Source organism: Mirounga leonina, unplaced genomic scaffold, assembly GCF_011800145.1.
Source record: "Mirounga leonina isolate KUSES-001 unplaced genomic scaffold, KU_Mleo_1.0 Mir_154, whole genome shotgun sequence".
Taxonomy (NCBI): domain Eukaryota; kingdom Metazoa; phylum Chordata; class Mammalia; order Carnivora; family Phocidae; genus Mirounga; species Mirounga leonina.
In genome coordinates, this window is record NW_023270389.1 from 26806395 (window position 1) to 26824625 (window position 18231).

The window sequence follows — 18231 nt, forward strand, 5'->3', positions numbered from 1 at the left end:
AATACTACCCCAATTCAAGGAGCCAGGTAGCAGAGTGGTCAGGAACAGATTCCAGAAAGAGACTGCCTTGCTTTGAAACCTGATTATTAGCTGTGCAACGGAGGTAAAACTGTTTAACCTCTCTGGGCCTCAGTTTCTTCATCTGTAAAACGGGGATGGTAATAGTACCTACCTACGTTGTAGGTAATCGTGAGAACAGAGTGAGGACATGCATGGAAAGCACTTAGCACAGTGTCTGGCACTATACAAAGGCGATCCCTTTCCATGAATACAAACTCTCAAAGAGTTACTAGATCCAGGGCACAAGAGAAGCCAAGCAGTCCTGTCTGTCTTGCGTCTCCCAGGGTTTCAGCACATCGCAGGACCCTGTACCCAACCCTGAGAAGTGGTGGTCTCAGAAGTCACCCTACAAACCTCTTCAGTGGATAAAGGCCCAGAAGAGGAAAGAGCACAGAAGTGGGCTAAGCGAGCCAGAAGAGCAGGGGGGCCAAGGATAGAGAGGTGCTCTAACCCCATCCTCTAGGACCCAGACCCCCAACTTCCCATTAGGGCTCTTTTCTAGCTCCTGGGCACCTGCTGTGTTCTTATCAACGGAAAGAGGAAAGGGTGAGGGGAGAAAGAGATGCCTTCAGACTGTGACCCCATCAGACTAGGGCTTTCCTAAGGGCAGAGATGAATCCTCCCCCGTCAGGCTAGGAGTTCCCTCCTTCTCTACCCATATCTTGCAGTGCCTTAGAGCATGCAGAGGACCTGGGTTCAGGGCAGAGCATGCTAAACAATTATGGCGCTAGGATGGAATCACATTTCCCCAGATAGAAGATGAGGTGGGTCTTGGTCCTTTTCTGCCCCGTTCTTTCCTGCTCCCCCTCCCAGCCCCCCAGGCAGTCTCAGCAGGAACGCAAAGCTGCTTCTCAGAAAACTTCAGGTGCCATCTCCCCAGGGCCACTTAAACCTGCCATCCCTTCCTCATCTCCCCCATAAACCACAGCTTGTGTTCCAGAAAGCTGGCCAATTCCATCTCACCCCTGCATCTCCCACCCTGACGGCCAGAAACACACGCCTGCACCCCCAGGCACACGTGCACACACTTCAGTAGGGCCTCAGGGACTGGCTGGCCGCCCGCCAGCCCCACCACTTGCCCACCAGGAGGCCAAGGCGAGGGGGCACAGCTGTTGCAGCTAACAATGGCCCCAACCCCAGGGCTGCAGCTGTTGTCCACACGGGGGGGGGGGGGATTTGCACCGCACACCAGCCGTCTGTGAAACTGGAGCCAGGCACGCGGCCGAACTGACCCCAAACTCCCCGGGGAGACCCCTCCACACTCACCCCTCCACCCCTCACCTTGGCAGACTCCTCCCGCAGAGCTGAGTAGTGGCGGTGCAGGCTTGAGGGCAAGTGGGTGGCTGCGCTCAGGGAGAACCGCACATCCGCTGCGCTGCCCAGGTGCGACCTTGAGTGGTTGAGGGGGGGCGCGGGGGGCGGGGAGAAAAGACCAGCCCTGAGGACTGAGAGCCCCATCTCACACCCAAGGTCCAAAGAGTTAAGGGATCTTTGGCTTGGCGAAGAGAAGTCTTAGCTGGCAGAAAGCTACTGGAAATGGTTTAAGGGCTGCCGTGTAAACAAGAGATTCAATTTATTCTCTGGTGCCCCAGGGATCAGAATGATCCAGGGGAGAACGTTCTAGGGAAGCAGCTTTCCATTTAACGTAAGAAGCACCTTCAGATGGTAAGATTTGGTTTATGATGCAACTGGTGGCTTTTAAAGAGCTGAGCTCTCCATCAGAGGCATTCAACCCCGGCTCTCGGGCCATCCAACAAGAATGGTGCTGGAGAGCTCCGGGCACTGAGGGACTTTGCAAGGGCGGGTCTCTAAGGGTCCTTTTCTTTCTTTTTTTTTTTTTTTTTCTAAGGGTCCTTTTCATCTCTAGGGTCTTTGTTTCTTCGTCTTCTCCTCAGCAACTTTCCTTGGATTTCCCCATAATCTGGACTGAGTTCCTGGCCAAAATTCAACCCAGGCCGACTCCCTTTCCCCCAGGAAGTTTCAGGAGGCCCTGACACTCTATCAGAGACATGGGCTAGAAAAACCACTTAGATGCCCCCTGGGTTTATTCCAAACCTGAGACTTTAGAATCCCAGTAATGATGCTCTGGAATGTCTGGAAGCCTCTCCTAGTGACACTTCTTCCCTATGATGCTTCCCAGTTTGGATACCATGAGGGGGCCCAGGGCAGAGGGACAGGGCAAGCCTACAATGGATAAGGGAAATGGAGCAGGGAAAAGGGAGTTTCTGCTTATCCCCCTCTTCTCTCCTCCAACTCAGTCCCAATTCCATGATGGGTCCAGTCTTTCTATGGTCAAAGCCAAGAATTCTCAACCATTAAGGAAAGCAAGCAGCGGGAAATAGCTTGGTGTACTCTGAGTCATGAGTCGTATTCATTGGGGGGTGGGGGGGTTCTCTTTGGAGAAACCTATGGAAAGGAAGAAATCAGAGGGATCCCAACTACTATTCCCTGTCTCTGTTCCCTGCTTCTCTCCATGCTGTCCTAAACGATAATTCCTGATGAACTTGAAGATGGTACTTAAGTCTCTACCACCCCAGACACCCACAGGTTTCTCTACTTCAGGTTCAATGTCCCTTCCCCTAATGCAAGCCCTACCCCTCCATACAAATGTGTATGTACACATTTCCTGTAACCTCTCTTCAGGGAAATGGATCCCTATTGCCCTGACATAGCAAGAGCATGACTGAAGGGAACCTCAAAGACTCCCTTCTGTGAGACTTTGGTTTGGAGAGAAAACAGCCAGGAGCCATGAACCTTGAGGGGCATTTCCCACTAGTATCCTCAATCTTCACCCTGCCTCTCTGGGCAGAGAAGTGGCGGCAGGACTGAGGTCTGCGTTCAATGTCAATTACTTCACAGAATGTGGAGAAAAATCCAGAAGTTCCCTAAAACATGGACCTAATTCCAGCGGTAGGTGAAAAGCGCCACTCTCCATCTCTTACAATGTTTTCAGAAAAAGGGAGGTCACCACCATGATGTGGCCTCTCAACTTCCAACTGTGAGGAAGTTCTGGATGCCTCATGTCAGTCTCTCGTGCTGCCTTTCTGCCCACTGCCTGCTGCCTGAACCTACACGGTCCTTAACTCTCAGGCAACAATCCTCCAGAGCCCTAAAGATGGTATCTCCGAGGAACTAGAATAAACCAGACACTCTCCATGAGCAAGTCCTGTGGGACATAGGTGAGCAAGTCCTGTGGGAAATAGGTGAGCATGTAACTCAGCAGACCCCTCTCAAGGGCATGTCCTCTGTCAAGGAATCAGGAAGCACGGCCTGGGTCCCATGGCTCTGGGGGAAGGAGCATCCCGTCTTTACTTGCCTCTCAGCATCCCTCAGAGGACAGGTGCTCCTTCTACGCTGCCCAAGTGAGCTAGGTGACTTTGACCAAGTTCTGGGAGCCTCAGTGTCCCACCCTGGATAGGAGGAGGACCCTGAGGTCCTGGGCGGTCTTTTGGTGGGAGGAAGTCTCCTTCCTCAGGGTCCCTCCAGGACCCCATCCCAGCATGCCCAGCCTCCCGCGCTCCAGTACCTGGAGTGGACGCCATCCACAAACGGCCCCCCTCGACCCTTCAGCTGGTCCACCTCTTGGCGCAGCTTCTCAATCTCTTCAGACAGGCGGCCCTGTGCCAGGCAGACCCGGGGTGGGGGTGGGGCCAGGGAGGGGCGGAGAGAGGAGAGAGGGACAAAGAGGACAGCAGAGTTGGGGAGAAGCAGAAGAATGTACTGCAAAGTCCAAAGCCAGGGGCCCCCGGCCAGGCCTACAGACAACACCAAGAGAAGAGGTCCGACTGGAAAGTGAGCAGAAGGGTGGGCGGCGGGCAGGCAGAGGGGCAGGGCCAGGAGAGGGTCTGTCTTGGTAAGGATGCTACTGGAATAGGGCTTGCTGAGCCCTCACCACCACACAAATGCATGGCGACGGAGCTGGGCAGCTGAGGGGAGCAGGGTGCCCACCCAGACCTCACAGACGGGGCTGAGGCAGGACCAGGGACGAGTCCCCCCAGAATCACCGGACGTCTCCTGCTTCACCTGGCCTGAGGCCCCAACAAATCGTGCCCTGGGCCCTGCCTCTGCTGCCCACCCTATGCCCTATGCTTATGGCCTCCGTTTCTTCTTTACACGTGGGTGGCGATGCATCCACCGTGCCGGGCGCTAGCGAGGATCAGCGAGATCACGTCTGTACACAGACTAGCGTGGTGCTGGGTGTCAGAGCAGCTGCATGAAACACAGGCATGTTCCTTCCTCACCGCAAGCCCGGCCCTCCCAGGCCGGCGGGCTGGCCCCCAGCTGGGTACCTTGTGATGGTGCTGCTCCTCGATCTGCCGCTGGGAGCTCTCCAGCTCCTGGATCAACGTGTTCTGGGGGAGAACAGCTGGGAGCTAGGGGCCCCGCCCCGGTTCCTCTACTCCGGCACCGGCCCGCGCCTTCCCCTCCCTGCCCCCACTCTCCAGGCCAGCCCGCCCCTCCTCACCCCTCCTGCTCCTCCCTTCTCCAGCCTCCCCAGGTCCGTCCACCAAGGTCTACGTCCCAGACACGCCCCGCCCCTGACTGACCTCTCGCATCCCAACTCCTCCCCTCGGCTACACCCACACCCTCGCCCCGCCCACCCTGGCAGCCCCGCCCACCCAGGCCCGCGACCCAGCGCACCTTCTCCTCCAGGGCGGCCATTCGCTCCTTGAGGTGCAGCTGCAGGCGCTCGTTGGACTCGCTGAGCAGCCGGTCCACGGTGTCTGACAGCCGCTTGTTGTGGTCCTCGTTCATCTTCTCCCGCTGGCGTACCTGCAGAGCCGGCACACCTGGTCCCAGGTCACCCCAAGGCCGCGCATTCCCGCCTGGCTGCACCCCACTCACCTGTCCCCTACTCGTCCTCCCGGAGCCCCTCTCTCCAGCTCCCCGGACCACCTCCTGCGGCCCCTCGATGGCTCTGTCCCTGGCCAGGCCCCTCCCAGCTCCCACTCTTCTCAGGCCTGTCCACACGCCATCCTGGGAGGCTGCCCTGGGGACAAGGAGGGGGCCTGAAAGCCCAGCGCGGTGCTCTCACCCTCGCCAGCTCCTGGTTCTTCTCCTCCAGCTGCCCCTCCAGCTGCCGCAGGTGCTCCTCAATGCTGCCGTGCCTTTCTTCAGCCTGGAGGTGGGCACAGGTCAGTGTGGCCTGTAGATCCCCTGCCCTCCTGCTCAGGCCCCGCATCCCACACACCCTGTGCCAGGGGGCTCTTCGGGGTTCAGGGCCTCAGTACCAACGAAGCCCAGCCCTCGGCCTCTCACCCTGGAGCAGAACTGCCACCACCACTGCCCTTCTTCCCAAGCACTCTCTCCTCCCTGCCAAGTGTTCTTCCTGCTCAGGGCCTGCCTTAAAACATCCTGGAGCTGGCAGCCCAATGGACTCCCCACTTCCAGAAAAAATCTCCACTTGAAAGCATGAGCTACCATAAATCTCCTCTATGCCTCCAGGTAGATGGACCTGCACTTAATATGAATGCAAGCCAGACTGCCTGGGTTCAAAGCCCGGCTCCCTCTCTTCCCCTGTGTGTGACGTCGGGCAGGTTATTGGATCTCTATGTGCCTGAGTTTCCTCAACTGTAAAATATGGATAGTAACAGCCCCTATGCCCGTTGGACCATTGTGTGGACTACATGAGATAATCCATGGCAAACACTTAGGACGCAATAAACACTCAGCAAATGCTAGCCATGGTTATTACCCACCCAGGCAGAGTGGGCTCCCTTCCACTCACTTGTCTCCAGAGATGGAAACCCCATGTCTCAGCTGGCAAGATATTCCAGACTAGCACACAGCCTACAGTCAGGAAATCCCTCCTTAAAGCCCCCTACTATGACTCATTTGAACATCTGAATCACTTCAGCCCATCCCTTCCTGTCAGTTTGGGGAGATATGAAAGCTGACGGCTCAGCATCCCACACGTGGCATCCTCTAGCGCACTTAAACCCAGCACTGCATCCCTAGGAGCGAGAAAGACCTTTGACATCGCCAAGTCTAACCCTATCATCATAGAGCTAATGACATGCTCAAAGCGGCCAGCCTCTATCCTCCAGAGGCTCCGGGGCCTGCTGCTTACCCACTGCTGATTTCCTTCTCTCCACGGCTCGGGGGAGGGTAGCTATGGTGACCCCACGTGAGGCCCCCCTGAAAGCATCCAACCCACTGCAAACACTCCTAAATGCTCTTGATTAGCCCACCGCATGTCTAGGTGCGTGCATTTACCCAGCTCTTCCAGCTCCAACAATGATCTCAGCCTGCCTACCTCTTAGAAATTATTCCTCCATAAAGTTAACTATCCATCAGGTACAAATCTATTCCCTTTTATTAATCCTAAAGCTGCAGCCTTCAAGCAACCAGAGTTGGTCCCTAGATCCAGAACCCTTCAGTTTGATGGAGAAAGGCATGCTCAGCCTGCGCTCCCACTGCCACCCCGCACCCACTTTGATCCTATCTCCTCCTGGATTTCATCTTTCCAGAGATGAAAGTCCTAATTTTTCCACTCCAGCCCCCAACAAAAGCTAGTATTAACACAATAGTGTAAATGATCATCAAAACACTTTGCTTCGGCAAAGTCTCGTCTACTTCTCCGTGGACTTCTGCAGCCCTCCTCAGGAGACCGTCACTTCGCTGAGGGGTGATGAGGGCAGGGATTACTCTTCCAACAGACAGACACAGACAGGGTGCTTCCCGGAGTCATGCGGTGAGAGGCAGTTTCCTGGCTCCCAGCCCTGCGTGCCTCCCACTCTCTCCACGCACTGCCTGGCTCCATAAGAGTTCGGGAAGCAGACACAGAGGCAGATCCCGGGGCTCTGGGCCCACTTGCCTTGGTGAGGGCTGCAATCCTCTGAGCCAGCTCGGCCTCCACCTCCGGCAGCGTCTCGGCCTTGCGCATCGTCTGCTGCAGCTTCTGCTCTGCCACTTCCAGTAGCTCCTGCAGGTGCCGGGCCTTCTCCTCACACTGGCACCGTGGAGGGGGGGGCCGCCAAGAGTCAAGAGGGGGCCCCAAAACCTCCCCCACCTCCTGGCCCCGCCTCAGGAGGGAGCAGGTGACAGGCCAGACGAGCCAAGGACAACCTGGTTCTTGGCTGCCCACGATGCATGGCCTCCCCTTTCCCAAGGTGACCTGCAGGACCCCCGGGGCTCCTGGGCCACCAAGGGAAGGTTCCAGCACGATCATCAGGACTGCCAGGGTCAAGTACAGTGCCTGCCCCCACACCAGCGGGAGGAGGTACCTGGCGGTGCAGGGACTCCTTATTGGCCAGCTCATTCTCTAGTTTGTCATTGAGGTCATGGATGGACGTGGCCTCACGCTGTGCAGCCAGGTAGCGCTTCTCGAGTGTTGTGATTCTCTCCTCCATGTCTTCCTTCTGAGCCAGAGCCTAGGGCGGGAGAAGGGGGGACGGGAGGGAAGGGCATCAGCTTCTCCCTGCCCCCATCCTGCCGCCACCTCCCCACCAACGCCTGGCTGCCTGTATCCTCCCCATGCCTCCCTGCCAGTTTCTGACCTTGACCCAGCCCTCCCGCTACTCCTCTGCACAGTGGACCCCAGTGTTCAGTCTTAAGCTCCCCAGCCCCGGCCTGGCCCTCCCTCCAGACCTAGGGCATCCTAGCAGCTGCCCTCCGGAGTGCTGAGTGCCCACATGCAACCAGATGGGGGCAGGCCGGGGCCCTAGCTCACCTCCCGGAGGTCCCGCTGATGCTTGCCGCCCAGCTCCTCTGACTTGATGAGGTCCCGGCGGGCCGTGCCCAGGTCCTCCTCAAGCTCGGCCACTGTTGCCGTCAGGGTGACCAGTCGCTCCCGAGCCTGGCTCAATTCAAAGTTCTGCTTCTCCAGGAGCTCCTGCAGCTCCTCTACCCGGCCCGTGTCATCCTCCAGGGACAGTGAGCCATCAGTCAGTCATCGGGGCCCAGGGCAGCCCGCGCCCCTGGCCCACCCCAGGGACGGCACACCCAGAGCAGATCACAGCTCCGCCTCCAAAGCCGCACACACCTCCAGCGCCACCGTCCTTCCTCTGGGCCCCAGGAGCTCACTCCAGACGGGGACCAAACAAAACACCCTTGCTCCCCTGCGTTTCTTTTGAAAAACAGTAGTTTCTAGTTTACCTGCTGTCTCAGAATCTTGTAACCCAGGAAAGGGCGTGACTAAGGGAACAAAGGCTCGGGGAGAGAAAAGGGATCTGGCCTGACACTGACACACAAGGTAGATGGCGCCTAACCCTTCAAGTGGACGACATATTACGTGCCTAGCAGTATGTGGGGTACACACACAAAATATCTGCCGATTTCTTCGCAGATGGGGTGGGGGAAAGAAGGAAAGAGACATTGGAATATTGGAGAAAGCCCCAAATTTCATTCAAGCATTTGCTCGCCTGAACAAGGTCAGGGTGGGGCCCTCGCGTCCCGTCTGGGGGCGACCCTGCCCCTGCCACGCAGGTCCCCGTGACCCACCTTCCACAGGCGCTTTGGTCCCAGCTCCACAGTCCCCTCTTCTTCTGCCACTCCCTCCCGAACCCCGGCCCCCTGCTGCAGGGCAGACACCTGTGGGGCACAGCGCCCAGGGCAGTGAGTCAAAGAGAAGAGAACTTCCTGTTTATTCCAGACCCTTCTGAGTCCCCTGCCTCCTCCCAGCCTCGAGTTGCCTAGCGGTCTCCAGCCATGACCGGGGAAGAAATCCAATGCACAACAGAGTGGGGCAAAGTAGTGAACCCTCCTTGGCTACCGGGAGCTGCAGTCTGCAGGTGGAGGGTGGGTAGGCAGCTTACCTGCTGGTGGGCCCCGGCGAGCTGCTCTTCCAAAGTGGTGACTCGCTCCAGGGCCGCCCGGAGCCGCTCCCGCACCTGCCAGAGGGAAGGGGGGGATGGAGGAAGACACAGGGACCCCACGGGACTCAAGCTGCAGGAGCCTGGCTTGATCTACCAGCACTGAGGCATAAGGCAAAGAGAGGGGCCTGCCAAGAGGCACATCTCTGAGCGGGAACCTAACAGGAGGACCTGGAAATTAGGCCGGTGGGAGGAGGGGCCGGTTGCGAAGCTAGAGGGCAGTTTTCCCTCAACACGGGGTGCAGAGATTGCCGAGGAGGGACACACGGAGGCGAGGCTGGATGGTGGGGTGGGCCAAGCGGCGGGCCCCGCCGGCTACCTTCTCATCCAGGGCCTTGTGGTGCTCGAACAGCGACTTGAGGGCCTTCAGCACCTCCACCTCACTGGAGACCCCTGAAGGCGACTGGGCCTGGCGCTTCACCACAGTCATCCGCAGCGACCGCTCGTGGCGGGACACCAGGCACTCCAGATGTTCCAGAAGCAACTGGCAGGACGGGGGGCAGGGCAAGAGGGAGGGCTGTGAGTACGTGCCCCAGGGGCTGGAAGCAGGGCCCACGTGACCACCGAGGAGCCATGAGTGGGGCCGTGCGCACCGTTGTTAAAATATTGAAATGCTTCATGCTGGTAAACTGCCACTGCTCCGACTGAATACCTTCCCCAAGCCAGCGGCCCTGGCCTCTGTCCTAGGACCCCGACCTTCCCAGGGCTACCCCCATCTACGGGTGGAAAAACCTAGCACCGACCCCAGAACATAAGACAAGAAGAGGTCAGCATGGGGCCTGGGATGGGCCCTGGCCACGCCCTTGGTCAGGGGCTTCGCCCCCCAACACACACACACACCAGGTCACCCCACTTACCCTTGTGTTATTCCGCTCTGCTTTCAGCTCTGATATCTCTTCCTCCCTTTCTAGAAGCTGTTCCCGACACATGCTCAGCTCCCGGGTTAAGGTGGCAAATTCCTGAAAACCCCCAAGGCCCCTGAGTGCTCGGGGATTTGCCCCCTGACCAGTGTCCTGCATGCCCACATCAGTGGTGGGATCTTCTCATGCATCCCTTACTTCTGGCATCTGCTCCCAAAACAGCCCCCACCCATCCATATTGCAGGGCTACAAGCCGCAGCTAACATGTGTGCCCCCAGAGGGGTCCCCATCTCTGGGTCCTCCATGCACTCCAAGTGTGTGTTAGGGTACAAGGGGACAGAGGTGGAAACAAGAGTGAGAGAGTCACCGAATCTGCTCTGCAGCCCCTTCCCCCTCAAGCCAACAATATAACCCAATTAGATCTTTTCCCCTAGTTTGTATTTCTATTTAATGACATTATTCTTTAGAAACAGATGGAGGGGGGTCTCACCTCTGGTTTGGCATGGTGAGGTCCCGACAGAGACTGGTGGATATTAGACAAGGAAGAGAGGCGGCTTTGAAGCGAGTGCCCCAGGGAGCTCCCTCCCACACCCTCCCCAGGGCTTTGCAAGCTACAGGTGGCCGGTGAAATAAGGACCCACGTATGTGAAAGCAAGGGAGCCTGCAGACTTGCCCGGTCAGCCATGTGGCTCTAGCCCACATCCCAGGGATCCCCGCTTCCTTAGTCCAGGGCTGCATCCTGGTGCCTGATGCCAGGGCACTCGCTCTGGCCTTACCGAGTACCCATGCTCAGTGTCCCTTTGAGGAGCCCTGCTCCCACACTGTCAGGCCCAGACACGCAGAGACACGTTTCCAGCCCACCCCATCTCAGTCAGGACCAGTGTACAAGGGTGAGAGGCTGGCCCCACAGTTCCAGGTCCATTGTATCCTATTTATTCAAGCAGACATCACCGCATTCCAGAAAAGTTCTCAGAGACGTGGCCCAAACTCTGTGGATGCCCAGGGTCTGGGAGTGACTGAACGGTGGCTGCAGTCCTCTCCTAACTGAAGCCTCCTTCATCCACCAAGGACTCATGACTGAAGGAAGAATTCCAAAGCAACCCCCTCTTATCGCTCCAGATTGGGCAACAGAGGACAAGAAGGGCTGTGGGAAGGGACCAAGGGACCCAGGGATGCCAGAGCCTGAGAAGCCTCAGACCTCTAACCCTGTTCTTTGATTATTGCCTTTCTGTCAAGGCCATGGCCAAAGGAGGCCAAACATCTTACCCCCAGAAGGCCAGGCCTAGCCCCAGTGCTGCTCCACTCCTCAGGTTACACACACGCACACACACACGCACGCACCACAAACACACACATTCACTCTCACACGCACACACACTCATTCTCACACACACCCACTCACACACACCCACTCACACGCACCACATACACTCGCTTACACTCACACACATTCTCTCTCACACACACACTCACACACACACACACACACTTATACCCAGAGACAGGACTCGGCACGCCCCTAGCCCCACACCATGACGCCCCCACCAAAGGACCTGTGCTCTGTCCCCCCGCCCCGGGCTCTCCACCCCAGGACATCTGCCTCCTCCCCAACTCTAGCTCATCTGGCACACTGCTGCCAGGACAATCTCCCAAAGCACGGCGTTGTCCACAATGTTGAATAGAAGCTTCCTATCCTGGTTTTCAAGTTTCTCTCTCATGGTTCCTTTTCATACATCCTAAGACCTGGTCAACCTGGGTCACCTGCTATGTCCAATCACCAGCAAGCCGTCCTGATTCCACACCTTTGCTCAGTGGGCTACCTCCCCCTGGAAAGCCCAACCCTCTGTCACCACCTGATGAAATCACATCTATCTTTCAAAGCCTGTCTCAAAGGATACACCTCCTTGGGACCTTTCCAGACTCCCCCGTGGAAGGCTGTCTCCCTCCTCTAAGTACTCTCTGGAACAGAGCTCAAGAGCACCAGCTTAGGAGCCTATCATTCAACCACAAGTACTATGAGCACCGACCGTGTACCAGGTCCTGTGCTCCCCCCTGGGGACACAGAGACAAGAAAGACCTAATCCCTGCCTTCCTGCAGCTCCCAGTGTGGGGCTGGAATCAAATCCCAGCCCTGTCCCGTTAGCTGTGTGACCTTGGCCGGGTTACCTAGCCTCTTTGAAGCTCCGCCTCTATCTGTAAGATAGAAGTAGAGGCCTCCCTCCCTTGTTGCTACAATGACTAAATGAGCCAATGTATGGAAAGCACTTAGCACAAGTGACTTTTACCATCAATGCTGTTTTAACAACCTTTGGGGCCACTCTTCTCTTCCCCTGCCTGGTCTTCCGATCATCGGCTTTTTATCTATCTCCTTTCTAGTCTGTGAGCCCCAAGGGCAGGGCTTGGCTCCTTCAATCTATGGCTTGTTCGGGGCATCGTGAACCCCATTCTCCAGCAGGGCTCCATATCCCTGTCGATGAAGCGTTACGAGACTCTGCCCCCACAACTTCTGAGCCTTGGGCAGGAGCTTTCTGCAGCCCACCTGGGTTCACCCTGATTCTTCTCCCCTCATGTGGGGAAAAGGCAGGTGTGTGGCTCCTCATGGCTGCCCCCCGGTCCCAGCAGCAACCCTCCCCTGCATACACACACACACAAGATGGGCAACTGGCTAATCTCCTCAAGCATCATCTTCCATCATTTGTGTTTTTTTTTTAAGATTTTATTTATTTATTCATAAGAGACAGACAGAGAGAGAGAGGCAGGCTCCCCGCCGAGCAGGGAGCCCGATGCGGGACTCGATCCCAGGACCCTGGGATCATGACCTGAGCCGAAGGCAGACGCTTAACCATCTGAGCCACCCAGGCACCCCATCTTCCATCATTTGTAAAATGGAGATGATGGTGGTGATAGTCCCAACGTCATTGCTGTGAGCATTTAGCAAGGTAAACTGCTCACAAAGTGCTTACTTAGTACACAGAAAACACACAGAAACAGTGACTATCATTGCTAGCAGTAGTGTTAAGGAGAGCAAGACAGGTGTCAAGATACCTGGCTTCTAGATTCAACTCTGCCTAGAATTTTCTATGCAACGCCTCTTGTTTTTTCCATCTGTGCAATAATTGGTGGACTAGATGATCTCCTAAGGCTTCTCCATTTCCACCCTCTGATTCCCCACCCACCACCTCCAAGAATAGGGCACTGATGAGGTGCAGGCAAGGCAGAGGTGCCTTTCCAGTCTAGGGTGCCACCTGCTGGCCACATGGGCTCACTGCAGTGGGCCGCTATGGCTGAGTTTTCTTCCAGCACCAAAGTCCATCCCTTTCTCCAGGTGAAGCCAATTCCAGGCTGAGGAGCTTGAGACTGACAGGGAAAGGACCCATGTAGGGAGATGAAGGAAAGTTAAATGCTCTGTGAATTCCATTTGTTGATATGGAAAGAGGTGCAGATAAGCTGAGGGCCCAGAGAGTGCAGGGGCTGAGAGAGGTGCAGACAATGTGGCCTTACCTGGGGGAGGGCGGAGTTAAGGTGGCGCTGGAGCTGGTCCCGCTCATGCAGGGCGTCCTGGAGCCGGCTCTGCGTGGCCACCAAGGTCTCCTGACTCTCCCGAAGGGACTCCAGCAACTTCTCCCGCTCATCCAGCATGTTCACCATCAGCTGCTCAAAGTTGGCGTCAGCGTCGGCGCCGTGGGGGGGCCCCAGGGGGTCCCCCTCATTGATTGTGGGCATCACCTCACACATGGTGGGGGTGGGCAGGGCCTTCTCAGTGTCGGGGGACAGGGGAGGAGTTCACAGGATTGGCACGTCCAGGGGGACCCAGTGCATGGGTCTCAGAGCGGGCAGTGCCAGGCGAGTGGACAGGTGGGCAGGGGCTTCTCCCATGGCATCAGTTGCCCTTGCTCTGAAAGGGGCCTGGTGCCCGGGGCGCCCCTGTGGAATGGAGCCAGAGGGCCTGGCTTAACCTCTCAGGGCTGGGGCTGGGTGCCCTATGTCCCCAGACAAGCGGGCAGCAGCCGAGTGTGGCCATGACAGGCAGACGGAGCAAGGCTGGAAAAGGGCCCTTCGCTTAGGCTGAGTGCTGGAGCCTGGCCGAGTCCCAGCTGGGTCTAGCGACACCCATCGTTGCTGGAGGGCAGCGGTCTGTGGAAGAAGAGCCTGCCGTGAGGACCAGCTGAGTAGAGAAGGGCATCCACGGGCAGGGGTGGGGGCAGGAGACAGGACCTGGACCAGCGGGTGGGGGAGGAGAGGGAGGTGTTGGCACATGGCCCTGCTCCAGGCTTACTCACTCAGACGGCGCCTTCCTTACTTCTCCCAAGGAATGCACAAGCCCGCTGCCTGCTGTAGCCTCTGCCTCCCGCTCTCCCCACCCCCAGCTGTCAGAAGTGCAGCCGCAGTGGAGTGGTTCCCCACCCACGTGCCTCCCTGGCCAAATATAGAAATGATTCAGTCAGTGGCAAGGGAGCAGCCAGCAGGCTGCCCAGAGTCCTCCTGAGACCACGGGGTGGGAAAGTGGGGGGCGGGGGAATAGGGTCTCTGCCCCCACCATGGCCTTCTCCCCCACACTTAGGCCCAGGTAAGCACAGAAAGGGTTAAAGAGCTCTTCGTGGATGGGAGTCCACACCGGGTGGGCTAGTAGGGTCATAGGAAACAGGAGCAGGGTGGCTCCTACCCTGACCACTGACACAGTCTGGTTCCTTGGAAAGGCATGGGCTGGACCCTGGGGTGGCAGACAGCCCTGACCTGCTCCATGCCCATCATTTGGAAAAGAGGCTCTGGCTCAAATCATCCCCACTCCTGAAACCGGGTAAAGAGCAGGCTTCCATGCTGACTTCATGGCCCACCACCTCTGTGTTGGAGCAGGAACTGAATGATGCGAAGGAACCTGGGGTCATGCGGGGCTACGGGGTGTCACTCTCCTGAGGTGCACGGGCCCCGGCTCATGGCTGGGCATCTTCTGTGTAATTGTCCATTGCCGGCACTGCCAGCCGTCCCCAGCTAGGGCGGTTAGTGTGTACACAGTCTGGCTCATGCGACTCCTTGAGCCTGGCACAGGGAAGCCCAGTGATCAGAGCAAACGAAGGTGTGCTGGGGAAGGCGGCTGCAGCTGGGGGTTTCTCTGCCCGCCATCGGCCTCCAACCCCCCTGGCCACAGCTGGAAGGCCACCATTTGATCAGTTTTCAGAGGAAGCTGTCTTCAGAGCTCCTGCTGCATGAGAAACAGGACGAAAGGCCGCCAGCACAGCCCTGGGCACACAGGAGATGCTCCATAAATGGTGCTTTCCTCCCTTCCCTCCTCTCCCCATTTGGGAGACACAGGGACACCCCGCAGGTGGCTGACCGGGCAACAGGCAGGCTGGGACGGTCAGGGAGGGGACAGGAGGTATCGGGACCGAATGTGAGGAGTCAGACCCTGGGCAGCCCCCAGCCTGTGGCAGGGCTGAGCCCAGCAGGGGAACCAGAGAAGGGTCAAGCCTCCTCCACCTGAACCTGTCATCCTCCCAGCCACCTCCCCCCCCCCCCAAGTACTCAGGATCCAGGCAAAATGGGAGCAGCAGGAGGGAGGCTGGGGAGGAATGTGGGCCTGGATCCGACACAAGCTAGAGCCCCAGCTTGAGAACTCCTGAGCTCACCCCCACAGCCCTTCCCAGAGGGCCCAGGAGTTCAGGCCGGCATGGGGGTACGCCCACACACGCATGCAGGCAGACGCAGAACCCTGGGGACCTGGGACATAGGCGTGCGGCCACACACATGCTCCCAGACAGACTAGACACAGACACTAACCCAGAGGATCCTTTCCCCAAGCTGGACAGCCACTGTGGAGGGCAGGGTCCCAGCAAACGACAGAGGTGAAAAGTAGCACCCTGGTCTGCACCCTCCCTACCTCAACATCCCCGCCCCACAGAGCAGCGGGGAGTGGACAGGAGGGGCTGCCAGCCCAGTCTTGCCAGGACTGGTAACTCACTGGTGCTGATACCAGCAATTCCTCCAGTTCTCCCACCCACTGTGTCCAGGACCCTTCACCCTGAATGCTCCGATCTGTGAGGCTGAACGCCACGATGGCCCCCCCCAGACCTCTCCAAGCTCATCAGCAGCCGGGTCCTCATTCCTCCCACTCCTCCACCCCACCCCAGGAAAAAATGAGAGAGCAGGAGTGAAGGCCAGGCTGGGGAAGGGGCCCCTTGTGGCAGAATCTGTCCTTTGGAGAAGAGGATAGCGTGCTCAGGAACTCAGGGGCCTGGGAGCAGCCTCAGCCCAAAGATCCCCAGGCATCCCGCAGTGTAGTGTAGAGCTGGGACTCTGAACACCTAGGCTGCAGTTCTGCCACTGATCAGCTGGATGACCTTGGGCTTGTCACCACCTACTGGGAGCTCTGCTGTCAGATGGAACCCATGACCCTTGTTCTGCCCACCCTCGAGGGAGGAGATCACAGATAACCAGAGGCTGGGAAAGCAGAAAGCAGTGCAGGATCGCAGGGGCGCATGAACGACCATGAGTGGTGGGCAAAGGCAGGCCTATGGGAGGGGTGGTGCTAACTCCTTACGGGGAAGGGGTTGGGAAGTTCTCAGGAAGGGAGAACAGACCTCAGGCCGCCTGCGGTAATGTGCTAGCTATTGGGTCCAACTTGGCCTCCCCAAATCCTCCTGATCATTCTGGCAACAGAGAGGTTGGCTGCCACCATCCCTTTCCCAGCCTCCCTCCCAGCCAGGTGCCAGGGAGCCACTCTGCCTCCCCTAGTGAAATGGCATCGTGGAGAGCAGGCTGAGGACGAGCCCGAGGGTGCTGCCAGGCAGATGCCCCAAGATGGCTGGCCGGGGCCCCCCCACCCTGGCCCCGCTGGTGCAGCATGGAGAGCAGAAGGCAGCTCTAGGGCAGCCACGCAGGGACACCTGGCTCCTTCTGGCTCCAGGGCCAGCTTTAAATAGCACAATTATCATCTCAGCCTAACAGAAGTCTCCTCGACTCCTGCACCATTTCTAAGTAACATTCTCAGGTCCTGATTCCGAGGCGACAGTTACCAGCCCCCAAAGTGAGCATTTGAGGGGCTTTGCCAGTGAGGAGTGTGGGGAGGCTGTGAAACAGAGGGAGGGGGCTCCAGAGAGAGCAGGCGTAGGGGTGAGTGTGCATGTGCGTGCGCATGTTGGGGGCGGGTGTCAGACCCACACCAGGTGTCTGGCAAATCGGAGGCCTCTCTGGTTTCTCAAAAGTCACCCCCATCTCTTCCCCACAAACAGGAGGGTTGTACACTTGGGTCTGATGCTCTGGCCAGCCACACACGTGCACGCATACATGAACACGCGCGCGCACACACACACACACACACACACACACGGGCTGGCTCCCCACTGCCCTACCAGATGGCAGGCCGGCCCCACTTTGGGGAGGGAGCTCGTGGAGGCCAAAGGGCCAGGGCAAAGCTAGCTGGCGCTGTGCCCTTGTGAGTGGGCCATGAGCTAGGCAAAGAGGGGGTGTCAGGGTGGAAGCCCCCCGGAGCGATGAGGTAAGAGAGGAGGGCTGTGCCCCCACTTGACCGGAGGAAGGGAGGTATTTTCCTCCAGGAAAATAATACCGATTATGAGAGCAGCTCTGACTTATTGGCTATTTACCGCATGCCAGGCGCTGTGCTATCTGTTGTCATATATTCACTTACTTTAATCCTCACAATTCCTCGCAAGGAAGACTCAATTCTTCCCACTCCGCAGATGTGAGGACTGGGTCTCAGAGTCATGTGCCCAAGTCTACAGAGCTGTGAAGAGGAAGAACTAGGATTCCATCCCAGTCTGTCTGACTCCAAGGAGGGGATGGAGGTTGAGAAAGGGGAAGAGCGGCCATGACTCCTTCACGATTTCTCGCCCTCGTCCAAGGCCATGGCAGCCTAGGAACTGCTCACCTCGGCCCTCCTCCACCCGCCCCCCCCGGGGAAGGAAGATCTCTGTACAGCTGCCACCATGCTCCCGAGCAGCCACTTTCCCACCGGAAGCGACCCACGCCCAAAGCCTCAGCTGCCATCCCCCCCGAATCTCTCCCTCAATCCCATCCCCCGTAGGGACTCCAAACGGGGCTGTGAGCAGTGCCCTGGGCCCCACACACCACACCACATTCCTGCAGGAACTGCAGAAACAGCCCCGGGCTCCCCTCACCCTGCGTGGTTTTCAGATACTACAGTCCCAGGGCAGTGACGTTCAGCAGCCACCTCTCCTTCCCTCTAACCCAGAAGCTTCTCCTCCCCCGTCCCTCTCCCTGTTCAGCCCACCACCCCAAAAAGCCTTGCCCTCACTCCTCCTCTCCTCTGAGAGCCCAGTGACCCTCCTCCTCTGTTACTCCCTACCCTGCTCACGGTCATGCTCCCTGGACTGACTATGGCTCACGACCTTCTAGCATCTCACCCAGCCTGCCTCAGTCTCCCCTTCCATGTCAGCCTAAAGAACTTTTCATCACCTTTCTAAGCCCACCTCAAACACTACTTCGTCCATGGAGCCTTTTCTGATTCCTCCCTAGGTAAGATC

General features: G+C 57.8%; 1 protein-coding gene across 2 annotated transcripts in view; it reads right to left on the reverse strand.

Moving 5' to 3' along the window:
• PPFIA4 (PTPRF interacting protein alpha 4) overlaps nucleotides 1–18231 on the reverse strand; it is a 49213-nt gene that overhangs the window by 23346 nt on the left and 7636 nt on the right. For both annotated transcript variants that reach the window (XM_035010286.1, XM_035010285.1), the window contains exons 2-14: nucleotides 13235–13867; nucleotides 9731–9832; nucleotides 9193–9357; nucleotides 8817–8891; nucleotides 8503–8592; nucleotides 7733–7924; nucleotides 7287–7433; nucleotides 6878–7012; nucleotides 5096–5179; nucleotides 4702–4833; nucleotides 4350–4412; nucleotides 3587–3678; nucleotides 1342–1450 (exon numbers count right to left, since the gene is read on the reverse strand). In XM_035010286.1, the coding sequence (XP_034866177.1) occupies nucleotides 1342–1450; nucleotides 3587–3678; nucleotides 4350–4412; nucleotides 4702–4833; nucleotides 5096–5179; nucleotides 6878–7012; nucleotides 7287–7433; nucleotides 7733–7924; nucleotides 8503–8592; nucleotides 8817–8891; nucleotides 9193–9357; nucleotides 9731–9832; nucleotides 13235–13468 (1620 nt within the window). In that variant the 5' untranslated portion in view covers nucleotides 13469–13867. The remainder of the gene's footprint in view (nucleotides 1–1341; nucleotides 1451–3586; nucleotides 3679–4349; nucleotides 4413–4701; nucleotides 4834–5095; nucleotides 5180–6877; nucleotides 7013–7286; nucleotides 7434–7732; nucleotides 7925–8502; nucleotides 8593–8816; nucleotides 8892–9192; nucleotides 9358–9730; nucleotides 9833–13234; nucleotides 13868–18231) is intronic.